At 41.4% G+C, this 19,533-nt stretch overlaps 3 protein-coding genes, 3 non-coding genes and 1 pseudogene across 6 annotated transcripts; 3 read left to right on the plus strand and 4 right to left on the minus strand.

Moving 5' to 3' along the window:
• Positions 1-2,514: 2,514 nt before the first annotated feature.
• On the minus strand, positions 2,515-5,385 carry LOC127785023 (60S ribosomal protein L17). Its single transcript, XM_052312446.1, has 7 exons — positions 5,297-5,385; positions 5,130-5,166; positions 5,000-5,040; positions 3,203-3,433; positions 3,019-3,121; positions 2,871-2,938; positions 2,515-2,771 (listed from the first exon to the last, which is right to left on the minus strand). Exons 1-7 carry the CDS (start codon positions 5,297-5,299, stop codon positions 2,739-2,741), a joined length of 516 nt encoding a protein of 171 aa, XP_052168406.1. The 5' UTR covers positions 5,300-5,385; the 3' UTR covers positions 2,515-2,738.
• Positions 3,581-3,706, minus strand: LOC127785530 (small nucleolar RNA snoR74). The gene has a single exon (XR_008019780.1). It is a non-coding gene; the product is annotated as a small nucleolar RNA snoR74 (small nucleolar RNA).
• LOC127785529 (small nucleolar RNA snoR74) lies at positions 3,991-4,124 on the minus strand. Its single transcript, XR_008019779.1, has one exon. It is a non-coding gene; the product is annotated as a small nucleolar RNA snoR74 (small nucleolar RNA).
• On the minus strand, positions 4,522-4,651 carry LOC127785528 (small nucleolar RNA snoR74). Its single transcript, XR_008019778.1, has one exon. It is a non-coding gene; the product is annotated as a small nucleolar RNA snoR74 (small nucleolar RNA).
• A 400-nt stretch (positions 5,386-5,785) lies between the features above and the next one.
• Positions 5,786-7,609, plus strand: LOC127784206 (uncharacterized). Its single transcript, XM_052311396.1, has 3 exons — positions 5,786-6,486; positions 6,575-6,631; positions 6,709-7,609. Exons 1-3 carry the CDS (start codon positions 5,807-5,809, stop codon positions 6,794-6,796), a joined length of 825 nt encoding a protein of 274 aa, XP_052167356.1. The 5' UTR covers positions 5,786-5,806; the 3' UTR covers positions 6,797-7,609.
• A 7,131-nt stretch (positions 7,610-14,740) lies between these two features.
• LOC127784660 (bidirectional sugar transporter SWEET7b) lies at positions 14,741-15,538 on the plus strand. The gene has a single exon (XM_052312003.1). The coding sequence runs from the start codon at positions 14,741-14,743 to the stop codon at positions 15,536-15,538; it is 798 nt and encodes a 265-aa protein (XP_052167963.1).
• Positions 15,539-18,425: 2,887 nt separating this feature from the next.
• Positions 18,426-19,357, plus strand: LOC127784661 (ATP synthase subunit alpha, chloroplastic-like; annotated as a pseudogene).
• Positions 19,358-19,533: the final 176 nt, after the last annotated feature.

Raw genomic sequence — 19,533 nt, forward strand, 5'->3', positions numbered from 1 at the left:
TCAAATCATGGCGCAATTAGGCTTAAAAGATTTATCTTATAATTTACACGCAATATGTGTAATTGATTTTTTTACATATAATACTTTATGCATGTGTCCAAACATTCAATTCGATGTGATAGAGTGAAAATTTTAGTTTCTGAGACGGTCGTAAGAAACCTCCGACCGACTGGGCGGGGCAGCGTGCTGCAGTCCAGCACCGAAATCCAGGTATGCCCTTGGACTTGCGACTTGTTACACTTTTGAGAGGAACACTCCGTGGATATGGAGTTGGCTCATCAACGATAGGGGAACTGTATTTGTCACTTACGTGCGGGCCACTAATTCACTAGAGTACTTCAGTGTGCAATGTTTTAACGCGAGACCCAATTCAAATGTCTGGTCAAATATGCAACTTGGGTAACAACAAAACAGAAAAAACTATACAACGGGATTCCGTCGTACGGGATCAGCTCTCTCCTCCTCGCGTGGTGGCCTGGCAGCTCTCCCTCGGTCCCTCCTTTCTCTTACCTCCTCTTTCTTCTCTCATACGGCTCGTGATCCAGCTTCTTGCAGAGGCCGTGCGCAGCAGCTGTCAGCTAGTGGCTGCTCCGCGAGGAGGTTGATTCATGCGGTGTGTTGCTACGTCTTTGGATTAGGGAACTTTTTTTTATGCAAGAGGTGGTTTTGATTGATCTAGTGTTCGCTTCATTTTGTTTAGTTTTGGGAAAGTAAATGTTTTCATTGATGATCCATTTGGTTTAGGGGAACTACGGATTTTTATCCAGAATGTGTCAGTAGAATAGCTGCGTATCAAACCTCAGCTAGTTGTTTCTACTCAGATCTGGATGCATCCCAAGTCCCAATAAAATGGAAATGGCTTGCAGCTGCATTGTATTAATAATTAGGATTTTGACAAGTTCCATCGTGGTTGCAGGTGGATGGCATATAAACTAGTGAAGGGTGATATGTTAGACTTGATCCGTGTCCCTGACCCATAAATATCAGATTTGGTAGTACCTGATATTAATAAGGATTGATGAGACCCGGTATCAGTAGGTATCAGATCAATATGGTACTCGGTACCAATACGTATCAGGTCCGATCCCAATAGTATCAGGTCATGTATCATGTATCAACAATAATCAGGCTTATTACCGATAGTATCAGACCCGATACCGATAAGTATTAAGATTGGTAGGTATCATTGGTAGGTATCATGTCTTATACATATTAGATTTGATACTGATAAGTATCAGGCAAAGGTATCATGTTTAGTACCTAGTACCAACAATGATCAGGTCTGATACTGACATGTATCAAACTTGATTGATAGGTATCATGTATGGTACCTGATACTAACATTGATTAGGCCCGATATCGATAGGTATCTGACTTGATTGATAGGTATTATGTATGGTACCTGGTACTAACAATAGGTATTATGTATGGTACCTGGTACTAACAATGATTAGACCTGATATCTCTAGGTATCATGTGTGATATCCGATACCTGGTACGTAATTATCAGTGCCAATATATATAGATACCAGATCTGGTATATGTCGATATCAGCTATTAGCATATATATATATATATAGACACAACCATATCATAAAGTGTCCATGGATATATATACTAGCAAGGATTAGATTCTCATTTAGTGTTGCACTCAGCAAGGTTAGCTACTCACGTCACATGCATGCATGCACTTAGCAGCACACCCACTAGTAGAGAAGAACAATAGCACATGTAAAGCTTTAGAGATGATGGATGCGTATAGATTTCCCGTCGTCCGTCGAGACTACGCTGGACAGCGGCAGCGCCCATGGAACTGCTAGCACCAAGCGCGCCGCCAGCACCAGCAAGAGAGACAGGGAACAAATGTTCACGGCGCATGCGCGCAGCGGCATAGCAGACTCGACGTCCTCGATGTGTTGCTCGTATAGTGGCATGATGCGCACCCGACGCGATCTAGCTCGCGACTCGTGCATTTACGTAGTGTGGGAGGAAGTCAGAATATGAAGTCGTGATATCCCGTTTTGACGGAATGCCGGGCTGTAGCAGCCCTCAGAACAAAAACCCAAATTGTAGTTCACTCATCTAAAAAATATTGTTGTAATGAACCAAGCTAAGTCAGCAACATTCGAAAGTTCACCATATAAAACATCTTCTGTTTCGAAAGCAAAAATTCTAAATGAAGCAAATAAAAGAAGCACAAATTCTAAATTGGCATCTTTAAGGCCGAAAACGTTTTTAATGACTGCCAGTTACAAGATGCATGCGTTGCGAGATTCATACTTCGTTAAAACCGTTTGAGCCCAAGTTACAAACCAAAATACGGAATACAACAAGGCAAGAAATAGGCCGAGGACTAAGCGTATTCAGTTGCAATTAACAAAGTGACTGTAATCCTGCATCGAGCCATAATGCTGTTTTCCGAAAACCATTTCAAAAACAGAGATTAGTTGTTCAACACCAGGCGCAACAGCATACTTACGACAAGAAAAACCATCAGTTCACGACCAAATCAGGTTAAAGAAAATCCAAACACCTCCAAGATTTGCGTTTTGCGAACATAGTAACAGATTCAGTACACAGAGATAACGATTTCGACAAAGTATGAGCTAGTAGTATTCCGAATTTCCGATAGGCCAAACAAGCGGACAACCAGCCAAAATTTTCACTCAGCCAAAAGCCACAGGCTATATAATAATCTGATCTAACAAACAGGCAGAAGGGGGGCAAAGCTTCCTTCTCTAGGCCTTCCTGGCTGCGATCTGAGACTCGGGCTGCACAACACAACCATTCACAATCAGATGGTAATCACAAGAAACATCAACCAGCAGATAGCTTATACAATGGACTTCTCAAGGTACAGATGCAAATACCTCTTTCTTCACTGGTTCTTCCTTCTCTGACAGGATAAGCTCAATGTGGCACGGGGAGGACATGTAAGCTGCAAAGTATCATTTGCTCATGAGACAAAGCATCACCAAACTCTACAAAGAGCATACAAAAAGGTATTGACAAACTTACGGTTGATGCGTCCATGAGCACGGTAGGTACGGCGCCTCTGCTTCTGGGCCTGGTTAACTTGAATGTGGGACACATACAGAGTATCAACATCCAGACCTTTCACCTATGGTGAAGCAATGAAGAAAGTAAGCATCACAAAACAGTTAATGACAAGCTATGAAATCTCACAATCTACATTGCAAACCTCAGCATTGCTCTCTGCATTCTTAAGAAGATCCAGAATGAATCTAGCAGACTTGGCAGGCCAGCGTCCCTGACCGTTTGAATGGCGTGACTTAGCTTGAGCAGTGCGGCCAACACCACCGCAGTACCTACGGAAGGGGATAGCTTGCTTGTGGGCAATCACATCCTCAAGGTACCTCTTGGCCTTGCCCAGAGGCAACTTCCTGATAGCAAAAGCTGTCTCACGGGTGTTCTGCAATTGTATGAAAAAAGAACATTAGACAACAAAAGAATAACAAATGCAGCAGCTAAGAAATGCTATAGCATTAACATACAAGGGATAACTACAAACCACATAAAAACACATTTCAACAACAGCTGTTAACTGGAGTATTGACAAAAATGTGCCATCATTTACTGAACCAATGGACATTGAATAGCCCAACGGTTCACCCAATAACGATGAAACATGTTCCTAAAATTTACGAGGACACTGCTTATAGAGAACACAGCATCCTGCTTTTTTATTTAGGGTAGTAAAGAAAAACGATGAAACATGTTCCCAAAATTTACGAGGACACTGCTTATAGAGAGCACAGCGTCCTGCTTTTTTATTTAGGGTAGTAAAGAAAAACTGTGCAACATTACAATAGAATATTATGGGTTGAATGCAAAACTGAACCAGTTACATTACAAGATCGAAAGTCACAACACAAGAAAATTATGTGCGTATTATGCCATAGTAATTTACTTACAACGTTGAAACAGACTACAACAGAAAGAGAGGAATCAAAATGTACATGGTATTACAATTGTGTCATCATTTACTGAACCAATTAACATCAAGCTGTGTCAATTGATTCACCCAAGAACAATGACTCACTCTGATATTCCTAAAGTTTACGAGGACAATGCTTATATAGAGAACAACATCCTGCTTTTCTTTAGGTTCATATTAGACAAAGAAAACAAAGTATAAATTACCAGATAATTGAACGTTGAACATAAATAAGCCACCGTTTACTGAACCAATAATAGACGTCAAGTTTAAGTCCACAGGTTCCCCCAATAACAATGACAATGCTTACATAGAGAACATCCTGCTTTTTTTATTAGGTGAATATCACCTAACAAAACAGTACGTGTGGCAGACACTTGCAATTTCTGTTAATGAAATGTTCAATAAAACATGGACACAAAATTTTGATGTCTGCTAAACATAACAGCTTTAACTTAAACAAAGTACTAACTAAATTTCCAAACAAGTGTGCCATGCCTACAATTTCATTAAAAAAGTTTGCCAGTGTATGCCATTTTGTAAGCAAAATAAAAGCATAGTAAAAATGTGCCATCATTTACTGAACCAGTCAACATTGAGCTGTGTCCACCGGTTCACCCAATAACGATGAACATGATGTTCCTAAAGGTTACGAAGATACTGCTTATAGAGAGAACAGCATCCTGCTTTTTTCTTTAGGCAACGAGTCCTCTAATGTTAAACTTCAAAACTACCAATCAGCTAAATTTTGGATATCCGAATCTTCTAATTGTAACCAAACTGCATAATACATCGAACTTCAGAGAAACATAATAATTCATAACATAGTGCTACCTACAAGCAAGAACTACCGTGGAAATAAAGCTGAACATGATAAAACACATCTAACTAAATGGCTGCGTATCTTCTAAAACATAGGGTTCAGCTCAAGTATCACAACGAAACAAGCAATAAAAAACAGAAATGCATTACTATGAATCAACCAATAAAAAACAGTGGCGAGATCTCTCGAAATGCATTCTTGGAACTCGGGAAGCTCACCTTGAAGTGCACACGCAAGTCCCGGCCCATGGCCTTGGAGGCTGCAGCGAATCACAGAGAAACCCACAGGTCAGCGAAAACCCTCAGATCCACAAGGTTCACCATAGGAGACGGGGAAAGGGAGGCTTACACTTGGTGGGGTTGTTCGCCTCCCTCGAGTACTTCACCTGCGAACCACCAAGAATAACAACGGAATCGCGAGTCAGAAGAGAGCCATACCGCAGAGAAGCATCGGTGAGAAGGTGACGGAGAGAGAGAGATGTCGCGGCGAGATGAGAGAGGGAGAGGGAGGCTCACCATGGCTGAGGCGGCGGCGGAGAGGCGCCGAGGAGGACGAGGAGGCGGCGGCGGCGGAGCGAGCGAACGATGGAAGAGGAAAACGAGGGCGCAGGAGAAGCATTTATATAAGAGGGAGACGAAACCTAGGGAGCAAAACCCTAATGGGCCAAGGTATGGGCTGTTTGCGCGCGGCCCAAGATGGCAACGACTCCCTCAGCCCAAACCGCTGCTGTACATTCTTTCTGGGAAAAAGTACATGGAGGGTCCCTCAACTTGTCATCGAGTTACAAAATCGTCCTTCAACAGCAAAACCAGATATATTACGTCCCTCAACTTACAAAACCGTTCAATTTACGTCTTCAGATGGTTTTGAACCCTGGTTTTATCTGATGTGGGGCTGAGTCAGCGGCGTGGGACCCACGCGGACCCGTACGTCAGCCTCTGCTCCCTCTCCCCTCTCCATCTCTTTTCCTCTCTCCTCCCCTCTTCGAGCAGTGGCGGCGGAGAGCAGCTGGGCTCAGCAGGTCGATGCGGCGGGCGGCGGCGGCGAGGGAGGTTGGAGTGGATGTTGAGGGCGGTGAAGAAGACGATGACAGCCATGGCGAGGAGCACGGCGACAGTGGCGGGGAGGGCGCGGAGATGGCCGGCCTCAGCAACGCGCCGACGCCCCCGCTCAATCGGCGTCCCGTAGACAACGGCGGCCGGCGGGAGAGGAGGCAGCGCCGCACGGTGGCCCATGGGAGAGGAGCGGCGGCGGCCCAGGATGCGGGCCAACGTGTCGGTGACGACGAGCTCCTGCGAGTAGGACGCGGCTGTTGTGGCAGTCCAAAAAACGCTACGGCGGCCCCGTCGCCACCCAGCCAACCGTCGTGGGGGAGGAAGCAGAGGGAGAGGTGGCGGGGGCGCGGACGAGGTCGGCGGCGGAGGTGCGCACACACGACGGCTCAGCGGCGGTCTACTCCACGGGAGGCCGCAGCCTGCGGCGAGAGGAGGACCAACTTTATCTGCATCTGGAATTCAGGCTTGTTCTGTGTAGCCTTAGTTGCTGCTCTAACATGTAGTTTGGGTGAAGGTGTTTCAATGGAGGGCGCCAAGCATGCGCCCGAGATTGCAAACACCAACAGGAGGGCTCCGCGGGACATCAACAACATCATAGCCATAGGAGCACCTCACCAGCACATGGCTATGAGCAAGAGGGGTTTGCTAGAGTAATTTCACCGAGCCTTTGTTCAACTTTGAATTTTATTCTGCTTTTAGAGTTTCTCTAATGGGTCTGAATTTCTTGATATGCTTCAGTAAACCTGCTGCTGTGGATCCCAATAAGAGCCAAGCTGGACACCGTCCTATGACGAGGTTTGAGCTGTTCTTGATCATACCGTTCTGTACTGAATTAAGTGAAATGTTTTGTGAGAAGTTTGATTTTTTGACAGGAAATTTACTGCAACACTGGCAAACCAACCCTCGAGTGCTCCCTGGCAATTACTCATGAGAGCCATATTGAAGTTGTTGCTATATTGATAGTGTTGCTGTTCTGAACTTCTGATATGTCAACTTCCCCATCATATATCCTATGCGATGTTGCCTCCTCCTGCCGGCCACCGCGCGCGTCAGGGGCGTTGATATCGGCGAAGGCGACAAGCGTGGGCGCAACGCCGTGGAGGTCGACGAGCCGCCGCCGTGCCCTCTTGCTCCACCCTGCCCGCTCCCCCCTCTGCCACCACCTCTCCACCGCCGACGTCGAGTACGCCTGCGCGCTCCAGGAGACCAAGCGCCACAACGACGATGACGACTTCTTGTTGGAGGATGGAGGAGGATTGCGGCGTCGGCTTTGGCGTCGACGAGGAACCCCTGGCGCGGTTCAAGACCCGGTGCCCGCCCGGCAGTGAACGCGTCGCCCGCGCCAAGCTCTTTCCCCGCTGCCGCCCGCCGCATCGACCTGCTGTGCCCAGCTGCTCTCCGCCGCCACCGCTCGTGGAAGAGAGGAAGAGAGATGAAGAGGGGAGGAGAGAGAGGAAGAGAGATGGAAAGGGGAGAGGGAGAGCAGAGGCTGACGTGTGGGGTCAGCGTGGGTCCGTTCAAAACCACCTGAGGACGTAAATTGAACGGTTTTGTAAGTTGAGAGACGTAATATATCTGGTGTTGTGGATGGAGAACGATTTTATAACTCGATGACAAGTTGAGGGACCTCTGGTGTACTTTTTCCTTCTTTCTTTTCAAAAACAATGTGAGGTAATTTCTGTAAATCTTTTTTAAGGGATTGCCAATTTATGTTACTGTATTTTTTTCATTTTATTGAAAAATGTGTAGATGAGAGAAAACTATGGCGTTCAAATTTCCCCTCCTGGTTATTGCCACCCACTACTATATATAAATACTATTTATTTTGAATAGTTGTTTATGCCATCAACTCATGCTTTACACGGGCAATTATTATCGATAAAATATTAAAATTTTAGTCATATGATATTATATTAAATATTAAAATATTAATCTTATGATTGATAAATATATTGGTTTGTTTTCTAATTGTATAATGATAGGTTAAAAGAAAAAGTCCGTGTAACTGCATCTTGCTAATAACTAATTTTAAATTTCATATACATAAATAAAACTAAATTCCTCACGGAAAATAATATATCTCTCGAGCTCCCCTTTCCATCAAAATGGAGGCTCAAGGTGGTACCGTGCAACATGCCAACATGGCAAAGAAGAATGACCAGGACAAGCAGCGTGACAGTAGCTCAGTGCCTCTATGGTGGTTAGGTAGACCTGGCGATATATAAGATTGCAAGGGTTAGCCACCTTGAGCGATTATGAGGACCAGTCTGGTCTACACCATAGGTTTGGTTCATTACAACACAGAGAAGCTATAGGAGTGTAGAGCTTAGCCACCTTGGGTGGTGTTTGGATGGAAGGAATTAACTTTAGTCTATATATTTAGACACTAATTTATAGTATTAAATATAGACTACTTATAAAAACTAATTACATAAATGAAAACTAATTTGTGAGACAAATTTTTTAAGCCTAATTAATTCATAATTAGAGAATATTTAATGTAGCATCACATAGACTAATCATGGATTAATTAGGCTCAATAGATTCATCTCGCGAATTAGTCCAAGATTATGGATGTGTTTTATTAATATTCTACGTTTAATATTTATAATTAGTGTCCAAGCATCCGATGTGATAGGGACTTAAAAGTTTTAGTCCCATCTAAACAGGGTCTTGAGCGAACAGGGGTACCCAAGCAATCCCATCAAGATAATATCTCTAGTTAGTGAGTAGACCTATTATCTTCTGGAAGACCTGAACCTGAATAAAGTCATATGTGTTCAACCGTCCTTTTATGCTAGATGACCGTGCGATCACAACCTTAATCATCAACGAACAACGGGCTCCCAGCAACTTGATCTGCCAACTAATAGTAATACAGATGGACAATATAGCTTTACATGTTGTATAGAAGTAGTTGTCAATTGTCAATTGCCAAGAGTTGAAATCACATACTTGATGTTCAGATTACTTGTCACTTTTGACCATAGCCTATGTCCCAACTCATAATCTTTCTTAAGCTCAAATACCTCATAAGCTCGATTATGTAAGTAGCATGACTAGAATACGTCCAAATTCATTTTACACCATTAATTTCTTTGTATGATACAACCACATTTTATTGGTTAAATCATTTAACTACAGAAAAGCTGAAAATTTTGCAAAGAGAAGATATGGGCATGTATTTTGAAAGGTGCAGAGTAAGAGAGTACAACACCCTTTGGTGTGGTGGTGAAGTTGAAGATGCATAACTCCACTCACAAATTCAAATACCATTAACCACATAGAGTGCATTCTTAGTTGGTATAGAGCCCAGAAGTAATGTTTCCATTACGTTAAAAAAGTTACTGATTTGATTTACTTCAATGAGGTAAATTGAAACCGATAACAATTTGGTGGTATAATCTAGCTAAAAGAAAAAAAAGTTCTTGGGAGGAAGAGAAGAGATGGGAAAAGTTGATTTCATTTGTAAACCTTATTCCTACAATCCTGCTCCCAGGCTCCCAGCCCTAATGAGTAAAGACCTAATTCATGCAACCTGGCCTACACCCATCTCATTTGTCGAACTTGCTACAGCAGAATCCGTGTTGGTTGTCGCCCCCTGCTTCAGCCGTGTCAGGCCGTATGTCAATCTGCAGGCTGTGGCTAACATGAGAACTAGGGTAAATGGCATGCTCAGAAGACAAACTAACCCAGTTAGCATGTTCAAATTAAGAGCATGCTGCATCCAGCTGCACTTTCAGAAACCTGCTACAGGTATTCAGGATTCAACCTGAACATTGAAGTACTGAGCACTGTTCCGGAAGCACATGACCCTCAAGCTTTTGCTCCTCCACCTGTATTTCTTCACGAAGGATGCCTGTTACTACTGCTCAAGATTCACCATACAAAAAGACAATGCAACCAGCCAACCATCATGTAGCACACAAATAAACAGGGTAGGACAGAGAGATATTTTTTAAATAATAGAAATGGTTTACATCTCTGGCTTATAGGACAGAGAGATATTAGATTATAAAGGGATAATCTGTTCTCCCATCAATTAAGTTCTATAGCATCTTCTGGCAATTACAGTTGCAGAGCAAGGTTGATAATAGCAGCATAATGTCAATTTGTCAGACTACTGTTTCCAGAATGCTATCCTTGTGAAGCACATTACATCACATCCTACTGTCTACTGATTTTCGTTCTAACCGAGGTTTGTTTACCTAACTTAAAAGATTCCACCTTTACATTCTTGCACTCAAATGGAAGCATACTTAGAGGTTACAGTGCGCTGAATTAAACTAAAGTACCAGAGATAACATCAGCCAAAAAGATACCTCCTCCCAAAAAGACAGCGTCCTGAATAAGAAGAAATACATACACTGTCAGAACAGTTTCCAAGAAAGAAATAATCGCGATCAGTTTGCAAACAAAATTCTACTCCAGTCACGATGGAAATATGGAACAAGAAGAATTCTTCCATTCATTTTCCCTTCTTGAACTTTTGCCGGTAATGAAAAAAAGAAGATCAAGGTGCACACTAAAACTACTCCACAGTGTTTTAAGAATACTCAGAACCAAGGTACTGTTGAGATCTATCTAGTATCTATCTATTATTATATATTAAAAGTCCATCAAACTTCCTATAAACGCTCCTAAGCCACCACGTGACGCTCTTACAAACGCTCCTAAACCGCCACGTGGCGCTTTCTAATCTAACCGTCGATTTTCACTTAAATTGGTAAGCCCGTTATTTTAGACCATTAGATTAGATCTATTTAATAAATCCCTTCTTCATTTTAATGTCCCGGTAGGCCCGTTATCTATTTAAAAAAATCACTGCTTATTCACGAGAAAAAATGACGTACATTACAATCTGATATACCCTTATGTACTGTTCACTTAAAAAAACCAAACAAACATTAGTACGCACAGCTATAAAGTAGAAAAAACATACTACGCTGTATGCTGATAGAACGACGGTTTTAAAGTAGGATTTTCTATATATAAAATAAAATTTATTACTCCACATATATTCACGTGTATGCACGGTTTAAGCTAGATTAATATAATGTATCAAATCAACTGTCTTTAAATGTTCATCTTTTAAATTATTTATGAAATATATATCTAACTTATAATATGTTGTATTCCTTTAATTAAATAAAATATTGATCACATATAATAGTTATATTATAGTGCTAAATACATAGTGCCGACATATAATATTTAGTGTCATAATTATTTTTAAATAATTTAGCCAACTTGTAATAATTAATGTCATGATATTTTTTAAAATAATTTCACATGATAAAAAGGATCAACTTGGTGTCAAATATCGCTTGACAAATATATAACACTCTATTATATACTAAAAGTCTATTAAACTCCCTATAAACGCTCCTAAGTTGCTACGTGGCGCTCCTACAAACGCTTCTAAACCATCACGTGGTGCTTTATAATCTAACCGTCGATTTTCACTCAAACTGGTAGGTCCGTTATTTTAGACCATTATATTAGATCTATTTAAAAAATCCCTGCTTCATCTTATTGTCCTGGTAAGCCCATTATGTATTTAAAAAATCACTGCTAGCTTCTTATTCACAAGAAAATTTGACTTACATTACAATCGGATATACCCTTATGTACTGTTCACTTAAAAAAAAAACCAAACCAACATTAGTACGCACAACTATACAGCAGAAAGAAACATACTTACGTTGTATGATGATAGCACGACAGTTTCAAAGTAGGATTTTCTATATTATAAAATAAAATTTATTACTCCACATATATCCACGTGTATGAACGATTTAAACTAGATTAATATAAAGTATCGAATCAGTTGTCTTTAAATGTTCATCTATTAAATTATTTATGAAATATATATCTAACTTATAATCTGTTGTATTCCTTTAATTAAATAAAATATTGATCACATATAATAGTTATATTGTATTGCTAAATACATGGTGCCGACATATAATACTTAATGTTATAATTATTTTTAAATAATTTAGCCAACATATACTACCTCCGTTTCAGGTTATAAGATTTTCTAGCATTGCCCATATTCATATAGATATTAATGAATCTAGGCACACATATATGTCTAGATTCATTAACACATATATGAATGTGGACAATGCTAGAAAATCTTATAATATGAAATGTAGGAAGTAATAATTAATGTCACGATAACTTTTTAAATAATTTCACATGATAAAAAGGATCAAAATATCGCTTGATAAATATATAACACTAATTCAAATCTACATGCAGGGAGAGCGAAAGTGGTTTTTCAATTAGATCTGATTTATTTTTAATTTGTGTGAGATTAAGATTCTCAATTTTTTTATAATTTTTCAGAACTATTTGGGTGAAATTTCCAGGCAATGATCTTGCTATAATACAATCCCTTAATCCATCATGTGAATTATGGTCATATATGTTTTTTCTTTGCCAAATAGATTTGGCAACAAATCAACAATCTATGCATTAAACTATGTATCATATATTTCCTTATAGTTTAGAAATTCTAATACGACGAACGTAATTGATGATGTATGCCATACACCCCACTGAAGTGATTATAAATGCACTCCAATGAATTAGTTACTTTAAATAATTTTGGGAAAAATAAATATATTCTTAGGATTAGTAAAGATGTCTCATGCAATTATAAACAATACATGAACGAAAACAATTGTATATGCTTCTAGAAGAGCACGTATGTAGAGAGGAAATTACAGTTTAATAAAAAAACAAAGTAGGCGCTAATCTATAGATTTTTATCAAAATATAAACAATGATATAGTACTCCGAAGATTGTCATGATCGCATGTCCGTTTAGCTATAATTTTTTAAATGATCAAACTCACCTATTTCAAAAAGATTATTGTATCTATACCATAAAAAAATTAAGAAGTACTGATTAACACCATAAATGATTGTGTCTATAGTATAGATGGCCATAAGGCCCGAGGCCCAAAGGCCCAGCCCATGGCACGACTTTTTGGTCCGGCCTGACTTGGGTTAGGCCCGTGCCAGCCCGGCCCGACTGCCGGGCCGTGCCTGGGCCTCCCTGCCGGTACGCTGGGCTGGCCTGGCATGGTCGGGCTGGCCCGACGCGATTGGGCCGGCAGGCCAGGCCCGGCACACAAAGTATAGGGACTAAAAATAGACATATAAATGTAACTGTCCAAAGAATAGGGACCTTAAATAGACTTATTTAGCTATTTATATACCACATCCCAAAAAAGAGGGAGGTAAAATAGACATTTTGTAGCTATATATACATATATATGTCACAGCCCAATAGGAGGGAGGAAAATTAGACTTATTCTAAGGAAACGCACCATGGCCCATTGTGCCTTCGGGCCGGCCCGTCACGGCCCGAGGCGTGTTGGGCCGTGAGTGCGGCACGTGGGCTGGCACGGCACGGCCCGGTGCGTCGGTTGGGCCGTGCCGGCCCGACAAGCCTCGTCCCAGGCATGGCCGGGCCTGGGCCGTGCCGTGCCAAGCGCCCACATGGCCATCTATAGTCTATAGAAAACTTAAAAAAACTTTTTTTTATTGGAAAAATACTTTCATCACGTACATTCTCTCTTTTTTTTCCTTGGAGGGCACCGAGCGTGCTATGTTGCGATGAGTATAGCCTAATGTTACACATATGACGTAAGATATGTCTATTTCCTCCGTTTTTATAAACTGCATGCAACTGAACCAATTAGAACAATCAGAGGGAGCATTACAACTAAAATACATTCATTAGGAATCAAAGTTTCTGCAAATTTCTTAGGAAAAGAGAGCGCCGATGAACGCTCAATTAAAAAAGGGAAAAATATCTTACTTTCAATTTGAACTTGAATTTATACATTGAAAAAATTTTCAAACTAAAATAAAAGGATGCCCGCGCATTCGCGCGGCCTACCTTCTACTTCAAATAACAGTAATAATAAACACTACAAGAATGGTGACAGCCAAAAAGGCATCGTGCAGGGCTGGACTGGGGAGTATTTTCCCTCAACGCGCGCGCAAAATAGCATTTCCGTTAAATCACAGATTGTTTACCGAAACAAATGGCGTACACAAACAAGAACGAAACATAAACTCCATCCCACGCATAATCAGTCAGCCCAGCGGGCTCCTGGTGATCTGTCCGTTCGGCCATCAGTAGGGCTGTCAACGAGCCGAGCTCGAGCGAGCTCGTCAGCCTAGGCTCGAGCTCGATACAAGCTCGAGCCGAGCCTATAAAATGTTCGAGTTTTCCGACAGGCTCGAGCTCGACTACCGAGCTTGTTTTTTAAGTAAAAAATATATATATTTCAAAGATAATCTTTAAAAAAATAATTAATTTCTAGTTTATCATATTAGTAGAAAAGGAAAAAAGAATAAAATAAATATATTATGTCAATATAAGACATACAAATAACATATTTAATCTCCTAATTTATTAAATAACAATAAAAATGATATATTACTAGGCTCGTTAGAAGCTCGAGCTCGGCTCGACAAAGCTCGCGAGCTTAGGGAGAGGCTCGGGCTCAGCTCGTCTGGAGCTCGAGCCGAGCTCGAATCGAGCCTAGGACGAGCCGAGCTTGAGCAGCTCGCGAGCCTCGAGCTTTTTTGACAGCCCTAGCCATCAAATCAGGCCATGGGCCGTACGCCCGTACGCTGCTCGGACTCAGAATGGTGGCCGACACGGAACGAGCTTTCCTAGTCCTAGTAAACTCCGATAACGACTCTATCCAGATTCCGGAGAGTATAAATCCAGCCCTCTACCGCTTCAACGAGCTACCAAACCAACACCAACCGCTACGTCTACGATCCAGCGAACAATTTCAGCCTGAAATATTTTCAGCGTGCGAACCAAGCAAACAGCAAGGCGATTGACATCCGCCGCCACCAGCCGGTGAGATGGTGTCCCCGGACTTGATCCGCAACGTGGTGGGCATCGTCGGCAACGTCATCTCCTTTGGCCTCTTCCTCTCGCCGGTGCCCACCTTCTGGCGGATCATCAAGAATAAGAACGTGCAAGACTTCAAGGCAGACCCGTACCTGGCCACGCTGCTCAACTGCACGCTCTGGGTTTTCTATGGTCCTCCCATTGTCCACCCCAACAGCATCCTCGTTGTCACCATCAACGGCATTGGCCTCGTCATCGAGGCCGTCTACCTCACCATCTTCTTCCTCTTCTCCGACAAGAAGAACAAGAAGAAGATGGGAGTGGTGCTCGCTACGGAGGCTCTCTTCATGGCGGCGGTGGCGCTCGGCGTGCTTTTGGGCGCGCACACCCATCAGAGACGCTCCTTGATCGTCGGCATCCTCTGCGTCATCTTTGGCACCATCATGTACTCCTCACCACTCACCATCATGAGTCAGGTTATGAAGACTAAGAGCGTGGAGTACATGCCATTGCTGTTGTCGGTGGTGAGCTTCCTCAACGGCCTCTGCTGGACGTCATACACGCTCATCCACTTCGACATCTTCATCACCATACCCAATGGTCTTGGCGTGCTCTTTGCTCTCATGCAACTCATCCTCTATGCCATCTACTACCGAACCACACCCAAGAAGCAGGATAAGAACCTTGAGCTGCCAACCGTCGCCCCTGTCGCTAAGGACACCAGCATCGTCACCCCTGTCAGCAAAGACGATGACGTCGATGGCAGCAATGCCAGCCATGTCACCATCAATATCACAATTGAGCCATAAGCTAGCTTAGTGATCGAACATAACTGAGTGTCTAACACTCTAAGCTAGTTAGGTGTTACCAACTTCTACATTCAAGTAATAGTACTGTTTAGTAACCAATGTAATTTCTGTTTCTTTTATCTCATTGTGAAATTGCAATTATATACATTACTAGAAAAAATACCCGTGCGTTGCAACGGGTAATGTTATTTTAATCTTATTATTGTTATACGGTTTAGCTAGGATGAAATTCATTGCGGGAGTTCACTTGTATATATTTTTTTAGAAAATCATGAGCTGCAATTACGAGCCCGACTTCCATCTCAAGTTAGCATGCAAGTTTTTTTAAAGAAATTTCTTGTACGACTTCTTCTGTATTTTCAAAAGCAGATGAACTTAAAATCCGACTCATACACGGATCTGTATTTCCAAAAGCGAACAAACTTAAAAACCGACTCAAGTACAGATGATGTGCCAAAATACTGGCAAAAATATATTTAATTTTTTATAATAGTAGATATTTCAATTGGGTGTAGTGTAACAATTGACGGCACAATATGGGATGACACGAGATGATCAGAGTTGGATAGCAGACGAAAATTTCACCTGAAGTCTTATGAATTTTTTAATTAGATATAGATAGATGGATACTTAATGTAAATACATAAAATTTAGCTCCGAGGAAGTGGAAAATATAGATTTGGGAGTAATGACCGAAATATTTCTTCTTTAATTTGATTTGGGATGTGTGACTCATTTGCATAAACTCTAGTTCCATACTAATGGCTATAACTTTAATGCATGCTGCACGCATGCATACATGAAACTCTCATCTGACAAATCAATTCTTGGCAGTCAGCAGCAATGCGGCATGATCAGAGACGCAATGCTATTCCATCGCATGCAAGACGATGCAAACATTATCGATCGGTGATCATCTGGAAAGGCGCGGTCCGCTGAGCCATGCGACACACGAGGCGTGGACAGAACAGAGCGTACTAAAAAACGTGAGACCACGCAGAATCCGCCTTCGATCTCCATGGCGCGTCCGGATTCTACGTGGCACGGACAAGTCAAGCCCAAGCCGAAAAGAAATCGAAGACAAATTTTGACGACGTACGAAAATTCTTGACAAAAGCATCTTAAATTTTTATAATAAGTAAACATAAAGATATTCAGCCACACCCACGCCTAGCTTCATTGCAACTAGCAAATACCAATTGGACGTTTCATCACAAGCATGAAACCAGTGGCAACTCACCAGCAGAAGAAGTAGATGCCGCCGTCGTCCAAGGACGAGCCGGCGTGCGATCCACGGCGGCGGCGACACGCCCGCCGCCGCCGAAGCGTGAGGAGCGCGCCGAGAAGGAGCCGGAGACGGAGAAGAAGGTGGTCGTCACCGTCATGAACGGCGAGGACGATGGGTGCGCGGACACCAGGCGGCGCCGCTGCGTCTGCTCTGCCGCCGGCCAGCCGGCCGGGCACTTCCGGTGTGTGTGCGTGGAGACGGACGGTGCCGACGAGTGAATTAACGCGAAGGTGCTTTCACGTGTGCCTTTGCTACGAGTTTTCTTTTGACTGATGTATGATTGTTTTAATTTTTGTTGGCTTAATTGTCGTAGTATTTTGTTACAAGCTAGCAATAATCATAAATGGGCAAAAGAAGAGTATCTCTTTTTTTTTTTTACCTTATGTTGCAATGTTGTGTGTTGTTTCAAATAAAGATTACAAAAATGTTGTGTGCTTAGCTCAGATCAATCGGTTTAATCTTGAGCCAGCACTCTGGTCGGTGAAAAGGAAACGCGCTACGAGAAGGGGCACCCTGCCCTTTTTTAATCCAATGCCGAATCGACGAGAGAGTTTTTGGATTTGAAGAAAAAAAAGTAGGAATTCTATCCATTTTAATTTTCCATTTTTCTATTTAGTTTTTCTTAATGAAATTGAAAATTTTAACTAAAGGGCAAATACAAATAAAAAAACAACTTTACTACCCATGACAGATTTTTATCTAGGCGGAAGAGTCCTCTTAATATTTATCTAGTCTTATATGGGTTTCGGTATATTGAAACATAAACAGAAAAGAGAGGGTAGAGGATAGGCTCATTACATTAAAAAAAAAAGGGTTTGTGGAACCATGCCACCCTAATTTTGCAAAATTTGAGATATGCCACCCGTATCTCAATAATATGTAGAACCCACATGAATTAATGACATGTGGGTTAGGGTGGCATATCACAAATTTTACAAAATTTATGTGGCATGGTTCAAATTTTCCCTTAAAAAAATATGGAAGTAGCCATAGCAAAAAAAGAAAAAAAGAGAGCGTGAGAGCCAAATGAATCGAAAGATTCATGTTTGGTTCGGGAAGAGATTATAAAAGTTGTAAACTTAATAGCAAGGTAATCTACTTTCATTAAAAGATTTATTAGATAATCGAAAACATATGATCTTGAGTACTTTTCGAAATTCGGAAGAATTGCGTAGAGGAACCATTGAGCAGCACGAAAAAGCTCGAATTTGATTACAGAAAGTCGAACTAGAAGCGAATAAGTATCAAATGAATGGATACTCTGAGATAGAACGAGAAAAGGCAAATTTGATTAATGCCACTTCTATTATTTTGGAACAATTAGAAAAGTCTAAAAACGAAACCCTTTATTTTGAAAAACAAAGGGCGATGAATCAGTCCGACAACGGGTTTTCCAACAAGATGTACAAGGAGCTCTAAGAACTTTGAATAGTTGTTTGAATACCGAGTTACATTTCCGTACGATTCGTGCTAATATTAGCATTCTCGGGGCCATGGAATGGAAGAGTTAAATTAATTAGGCCTTGAACTTCTTCTTTCCTTTAGAATTTAGGCATTATTTTCCCCCTTGCTTCCGAAAAAAATAGTAAAGAAACAGTAATGGCAACCCTTCGAGTCGACGTAATTCATAAAATTCTACGCGAACGTATTGAACAATATAATAGAAAAGTAGGGATTGAGAATATCAGTCGTATAGTTCAAGTGGGGGATGGGATTGCTCGTATTATAGGTCTTAGTGAAATAATGTCAGGCGAATTAGTTGAATTTGCAGAAGGGACTAGGGGTATTTCTGAATTTGGAATCCAAAAATGTTGGGATTGTACTAATGGGCAATGGGTTGATGATACAAGAGGACAGTTTTATAAAAGCAACATGAAGAATTGCTCAGATACCCGTGAGCGAGGCTTACTTGGGTCGTGTTATAAATGCTCTGTCTAAACCTATTGATGGGAGATGCGAAATTGTAGCTTAAAAATCTCGCCTAATTGAATCTCCTGCTCCGGGTATAATTTCCAGGCGTTCTGTATATGAACCCCTTCAAATGGGGCTTATTGCTGTCGATTTGATGATTCCTATTGGGCGCAGTCAGCGAGAGTTAATTATTGGGGACAGACAAACCGACAAAACAGCAGTAGCTATAGATACAATTCTCAATCAAAAAGGGCAAAGATGTAATATGTGTTTATGTAGCTATCGGTCAAAGAGAATCCTCCATAGCTTAAGTAGTAACTACTTTCCATGAAGAGGGGGCCATGGAATACACTATTATAGTAGCTAAAATGGTGGATTCCCCTGCTATATTACAATACCTCGCTCATATACGGGAGCAGCCCTGGCTAAGTATTTTATGTACCGTGAATAGCATACTTTAATAATTTATGATGATCTCTCTCCAAACAGGCACAAGCTTATCACCAAATGTCCCTTCTATTAAGAAGGCCCCCTGGCCACGAAGCTTTCCCAAGGGATGTTTTTATTTGCATTCACGCTTTTTGGAAAGAGCAGTTAAATTAAATTCTCTTTTAGGGTAAGGAAGTATGACTGATTCTTTCCACGAAAATGCAAAAGCTTGCGAAGTCCTTAACCTCTTTTTTTTTTTTTTGCATATTTTTCAACAGGAATTGCTGATAACTTTCAATAGAAAAATTTGAACTTCCAATGGTTTCAACATCTTTTGCACAACTTATTATTAAAATCACATTCAAAT

This window comes from Oryza glaberrima, chromosome 9, assembly GCF_000147395.1.
Source record: "Oryza glaberrima chromosome 9, OglaRS2, whole genome shotgun sequence".
NCBI lineage: Eukaryota > Viridiplantae > Streptophyta > Magnoliopsida > Poales > Poaceae > Oryza > Oryza glaberrima.